At 41.3% G+C, this 6,572-nt stretch overlaps 1 protein-coding gene across 1 annotated transcript in view; it reads left to right on the top strand.

The window, feature by feature from the left end:
- The first annotated feature begins 510 nt into the window (after positions 1–510).
- The window catches only part of WDFY4 (WDFY family member 4), a 113,438-nt gene continuing 107,376 nt past the window's right edge, over positions 511–6,572 (top strand). The window contains exons 1-3 of the mRNA XM_066191271.1: positions 511–771; positions 5,671–5,785; positions 6,378–6,481. Coding sequence (XP_066047368.1) covers positions 511–771; positions 5,671–5,785; positions 6,378–6,481 — 480 coding nt within the window. The remainder of the gene's footprint in view (positions 772–5,670; positions 5,786–6,377; positions 6,482–6,572) is intronic.

The following is a 6,572-nucleotide window of genomic DNA, read 5'->3' as shown; positions in this document are numbered from 1 at the left end:
TATTCCAGATGGGCTTCAGTCCCACTCTAGGTGGGGAATGTATCAGTGATGTGCTGCTAGATTTAGCATCCATACTCAATGAAATGTGTAACCTGGTTCTTGGCTAGTGCTCTTCTGTTGCAGATCTGCTGATAGTAATACTTATAACTTGTTTTATGGTTGGTGTGACTGAGGTATAAGGGAGAGGATCTGACTCAGTGGCAAAACTGGGGCTGGAATCCAGTTTTGCTGTGTGGTTTACTGGCTTGTTCTGCCAAAGCCCAGATGAGTTGTGTAGCACATGCATATGTCTCATGCAAGAGAGCTTGTTCATGCAATTGCAGGGTAGTAATGTTCTTGTCCAGGAGCAGGGTGCTTTGCCATTAAAATTGGAAAAGAGTCAGTGACAGAGTGTTTCCATATTTCTGAACTCTAACTCCAAGAGTTAAAACTGTCAGTGTCTAATTTCTTGGGAGACTTGACTGGAAAGAGGTGTAAATAACCAGTATATTTATCTGGTCTCATCTCAGCATGGACAAAGCAGCTGAACCCATGTGGCAGCCGGAGGATTCATCTGACAATGCAGGACAGCAAGAGCAGAACCCTGATGATGGAGACACAGCAGAAGTGCTGGAGCAGCCTGCACACAGCAAGGACAAGCTACCCCAGAGCCATACCCTACTGTGGGAGACTCTAGGCCAACAGTTTGTAGAGTATGAACAAGTGGCTCCATTTCTTGTTCCAGAGGATCAACAGAGAAGGCTGCTGGAACTTCTTCCCCTCTTCTTAAAGGTTTGTTCTCTTTATTGCCTTTGGTGCAGATGCCGATTTGAGTTTCTTTTGCCCTGTCCATTCTGTGGTCACCTAAACAGCCAGTGTAGTTAATTGAAGCAGGATACCTTTAGGTGATAAATTCTTTTACCCCACCAGGAGCCTGGAGAAGCAGTTTCTTGTCCTCCTTTCATCTACCTTACCAGCTAGGTTTGCATGAAAAAAGTACATGGGGGAGCACTGCTTCGCTCTTCTGAGTGGCTAAATTCTATTCTTGAAATCAAGGAGTGAGACAGGCATCTCACAAAGTTAGTACCCTGTGAGGAGCTCGCTTCATATCTGCCTCATCTATTTCATTGCTTAGGGGGTGCTGAGCACAGTTTCAGTCTGGGAAAATGTGGTTGTGGCAGCCAACTGGGGGAAATGAAGGTGTACAGCCTTAAGACAGAATTTTAGGGTTAATGACAATGCTGATGTCTAATTTTAGTGCTTGAGAGAGGAGTTGGGTGAGAGATGAGGAAACCTTGGAGTGAGAAGAGGAAGGACATATCATGGGCAAGGGACCCAGCTGAGAACTAGAACATTTTAGTTAGCAGGCTGTCCTTACAGCTGCCATCAGCCAAGGATTTCTAAGATGAACATATTGGAAGGTGAAACTAGAAGAGCCCTGTAATGGGTTGGAGCCTTATGGGTTGGTTTTCTTTGCAAGAATCTTTGGAATATACAAGAAACTTCTTAAGTGGATCATACAGAGACAGAATGGCAGGGCGTAAGCAGAGTGAAGCAAAAAAACTGGCTTATTTTTAAATGTACTGTGGCTATGTACAGGTACAGAATTGTTTTTCTCTTGGATTGGTTTGGGTATTTATGGGTATTGAATCTGCATTTTTGCACTCTCACTGTGTCTTTCAGAAAGAGAATAAAAGCATCTCTTGGTGAAACTCTGTTTTAATGATGGCATATTTCAGATGTCTGTACTTGTGAGTTTTCAGTGCTCTTGAGTGATGGAACTCATATCTGTCTGTTTCTTACCTAGCTGACTTGGTTTTCTGAAATAGAAGTCAGTGGGTAGATGAGAAAAATAAAAGTTAATGCATGATCACTGCTTACATGGAAGCACAGTGAGGCATATATGGGGATACTCCGCATTTTGAACTGAGGAAAATCACTGTGCTCAGGGCTGTGACATCTTTGGTGTCCATGACAGTAAAGCAGGAACAACTTACAAATAGTCATATACATTTCACTTAGGTGGATGGAGAATGAACCTTTGATGTAAGTCTTAGTGCACAGTGAAATAATTTTAGGTACTGATGTCAATAAACAGCGCTGAAACTGGTGCAAACAACTGAGTTGTGGGTAGGATCTGGAAGTGCCCATGGTGAAGAGTTTGTTGTGTTTGAGTACAAGCTTGCCCTAATCAAAGGCAATGCAGACAAAATGAATGGAAGGGTCTGAAAAGACAGTGAGTGTGTAGCCTGGAGCCTCAGAAGTGGCCTTCTCATTAAATCTAAATGGTCCTACAGATATTTTATGTTCATTAAACAAAGCTTTCACTTTTCACCACTTCCTCTGAACTTCTGGATTTGTTTGCATAGAAAGAGTGTCCCTCCCAAATCAAAGACTATATTTGAACAGAACTGTTGCTCTCTGTATGAGCCTGTCACTAGAAACAAATCACTTTGCAAATGGCATTACATGTGCTGTGGTGATCTTTGCTGTCTTGGGAGCTCACCACTGCCTTATCAGGTCACCAAACTACTGGTTCTGCAAAGAGGTACCATTCCTTTATCAGCCTCCAAAGAATGCATGTCGAAGTCAGATTGGGGCTGGTAATCTGACAGTTTTCTTTAGAGAAGCATGTTGTTTTTCCATGGATCTGCTTTTAAAATGGCATGCTGAGAATTTCACTGTTGTTTTTTTTTTTTTTTTCCTGAGACAGCACTACAAGAAGTTACAACGTTTTTGTTTGCAGTGAGAGCAATGTAGTTTTTGTTATTGTTGTTGTTTTTCTTTTTTTCTCCTAGAGCTGTTTTCAGATTCCTTGTCTTCTTTCCTGACATGGTTTAACTTCAGCCAGCAACCAAGGAACACACAGGGACTCACCCCCCCCCCCACCCCCCCCATCAGTGAAATTGTGAAGAAAATCAGAAGTGCAAAAGAGAACACCATCACTCCAAACATCCCCTACTTCTTTCCTCCTTCTTCCCCTCAGTTTGTGTACTGAGCATGGTGCCCTCTGGTCTGGAATATCCCTTTGGTCCCTTGGGGTGACCTGTCCTGGCTGTGTCTCCCCCCAGCCTCCGCACCAGTGTGACGGCACGGAAAGGCCTTGGCTCTGTGTGAGCCCTGCTCAGCAGTGACAACAACATCCCTGTGTTATCAGCCCTGTGCTCAGCACAAATCCAAAACACAGCCCCATTCCAGCCACTGTGAAGAAAATTCTTCCTCTCCACTTTTCTTAAATGTGCTAGTGGAGCTTTGCACTGCTTTGTAGGCAGTTATGTCCAGAAGTGTGACTAGAGCATTTTGGCTTTGTATCATTCATTTAAGAGTACTTTGTGGAAGATCTTCCCCTTTAGCTTTTAGTCATCATGTCCTTCTCCACATGACGTTTACTCCCTTCATATGCCAGCCTTCTGATGGCTTGGGGAAATACATCTCAGTTTGAGTTGTACATGTTGTGAAGTTCTTACAGAAACTACCTCATTTCCCCCTGTTTAACAATGGACTCTGTGTGAGTCCTCTCTCTCCCTCCTTGGAAGATTTTTCTCTTGCTTTTACTTTCCTGTTTCGATCATGCAGATGCCAGTGCATCTCTGCCTTTTTGCTTTAGCTCTTACTCAGTTGGCTGGAGAGAGGGGTCACCACGCAGGAGACACCTGAGGTGTGGGGGCTTGTTACTTGCTGATACTCCTTGACGTAGAAGGAAAAGGTGTGGGAGGGAAATGTCAGCCATCTGCTTGTGATTCAGGCCTGAGCTGGGAGTCATTTTAATGTGCCTTCTGTATCTTCCCTCTTGGTGCCTCAGAAAGTATCAGAATGTTCTATTACAGGGCTGGCTTTTGAGCTAGCATCTCTCCATGAGCCGTGGAATAGGAAGGGCAGATGGTAACAGCAGACACAGGGAATTTGTAGCAGAATCTTAAATATGTAGAAACAGGTTTAAGAGGAAGAAAGAAAATCAGATTACTTTGATACCATATTATTTGAGTTTCCCCTAAAAGCAGACATCCTGCCACGGAGTCAGGTTGATATGCTTCCAGATATAGATTTTCTATAGGCTCAGACATGAATATGAAATTAATTAGATCTGTTTCTAAAGGACAGTGTATTCCAAAGGTTGGCGATGACCCTCAGGAACAGCACTGAAAAAATCAAATCAGAACATTAGTGGCCTGCTTTGTAGAGAGATGGACTAGTAGCATTGCTATGAACATTTGATTACTGCTCTCTGCTGTGTATGGTCTGAGCTTCTAAAACTTACCCTGCTCATTCTGTTAGCAGAAAAGTGAATATAGTAAGGCCTTTCTGAATTGTTAAGAGGATGTTCCTCTTTGAGGAAGAGGGACAGAAATCTCTCACTGCTTTCTTCTGAAAAAGGCATAGCTTAATGACAAACATTGTGTATTTTTAAGCGACTGTAAGTTTCTTGTCATTGTGTTTACCCAGCTTGCAGATCTTCCCTCCCATCTGCATCAGAGGTGGGGGAATTGGTGCATCTTACCTCTGCAACTGAGTGTCTCTGAAAGTAACTCAGGGTCAAAATCTGAAAAAAATAGGTTGCTTTTAACATTACTGACCGATTGATGAAAATTAATAATAGGCACACTGTGCAATTGCATTTCACTCCTGCAGCACAGAAAGTAGAAATGGGTGCATTTTGTTTATTTGCTGCAGTAAAATGAAGTAAAAAATAAGTGTTTGCCTGCATACTGAGAGATGACTGACATTTTGTCCACAAGCTGCCATCTGTGATGAAGGAAAAAAAATTGATAGCAATGGTAGGGAAGGAAATAATATTTGTAGAGGATCTTCATTTACAAAGAGTTACACTGATTTCTTGGCAGAAAGTATTATGGGATATCAGATCAAATTTTTTTTTTAGGAAAACATATGTCATTTTTCTTTCTTTAATCATTGGGGCTTACAGCATTATTTTTCAGAGCTTCTAAAAGAAGGAGACTTTTTAAAGAAAATTTCTCAAGGTTGCTGAGAACAGAGGTATCTCAGACTGGTCTTTAGAGGTGAATGCTGAACTGTTGCTGATACATAAATGTGTTTTATATAAAAGAATTGGCACCTGATTCTCGGAGGCTGGTTGGGTGCAACAGTATTAGTCTGCTGGAATATTTTCTTTATTGATCTTTAAATTTTTTTTCCCCCAAAGGCAGACCTAAGAAACATTTAAGAGGGGGTTGTTTGTCAGACTCAGGGAATCAACAAGTTTTACTGTTGTTTATCTAGTAAGTTTTGTACTTAATTTCTTGTCCATTCTTGAACAAGTGAGTTATAAACTTATTTATAAATTGTTTACAAACCTGTCTATAAATTTGTGTTTCTTTAGGGTGTTTGTCATATTTTGAAAGGGGATAGCGTAATTTTTGATACAAATAATTAGTGACAGAGGGTATGACCAACATTTACATTGTTTGGATTGTATTAAGTGTAGAAAATACTGTAAAAGCTCTCTAGTAGGTGCATTACATGATTCAAAACACAGTTCCAATTTGACGTCTGTATCTGTATTTTCATACTCCTGCCTGTCTGGAAAATACTGCTTAACGGACTATACTAACTAGGGAGGGAATTTTATGGAGGAATGTTAGCCTTATGCTCCTTTATTTATATTTATTAGTTTTTGTCAATCTACCAAAGACATGATGTGTAAGAGATTTAACAGTTACACTTGGATTTCAGGCCTGGGAACAATCTGCTGGAGTAATCATATTACCCAACATTCAGCTGTTAGCCAGTGAGGTTTCCAAGCTTCTGACTAAAGAAATTAAGAGGAACATCAATGGCAAACCTGCAGGTAATGATCCCATACCATATCAATCGGATCCAGTTATTCTTGAAATGTGTGTCTTTCAGCTGTACTGTCTGCTGGAAATAAAGGGGGGAACAGGAAAATGCTCTGTGTGGCAAGCCAGACATTTTGGTGGGCGTGAGGTAGCACTGATTTGACGTGATTGCACTGACGATTTGGCCTTGTGTGCCATGCTGATCTCTAGTTTGGAATTTTTATAGCTGGAAGTGTGTAATGTATAATGCATGTAAGAGTTAAAGAGTAGGTTATACACTGTTCTGAGAAGCTTTCTTAAATGAGAAAAACATTGCTAACAACATATGGCTTTCCTGGTGGCTGTTGTACATTCTTCGTGCTGTCAGCTGCCAGGCTTCATGAACTGAGCTGGTATTCTTGGTGAAATGTGTCAGTTTGAAACATGTCGTTTACATGAACTGAGCTTGATGCTGAATCAAAATCCTTTTATGTTTTTCTGTTTACTTTAGTGGCCTCCTGCTACTGTAATTTTGTTAAATTTGTCAGGTCTGTTAAGAGAGCATAAATGCAGCATTTTCATCTTTCACTGTGGAATTAAAGTTTAATGTTTCTGTGATAACAGAGGAAGCACGTCTGGCTTTGGAGCAATTGCTGCAACAGAAAGGGGAAGCAGGAGATGGCTATTTGCTCCTGAAATCGGTGTATCTGCTCTCACAGACTGACTTGGTAAGAGAAAGTACCACAAAGCATGTTCTCCTTTTAATTTCAGAGAAACTTTGTAGGCACCACAACAGTGGAACACCCAAGTCTCAGTATT

Source organism: Chamaea fasciata, unplaced genomic scaffold (assembly GCF_029207755.1).
Source record: "Chamaea fasciata isolate MVZ Bird 193981 ecotype frontalis unplaced genomic scaffold, bChaFas1.0.hap1 SCAF_9, whole genome shotgun sequence".
Classification (NCBI taxonomy): Eukaryota; Metazoa; Chordata; class Aves; order Passeriformes; family Sylviidae; genus Chamaea; species Chamaea fasciata.
The sequence above is the reverse complement of the archived record's forward strand: the minus strand, read 5'-3'. Positions and strand labels throughout refer to the sequence as shown.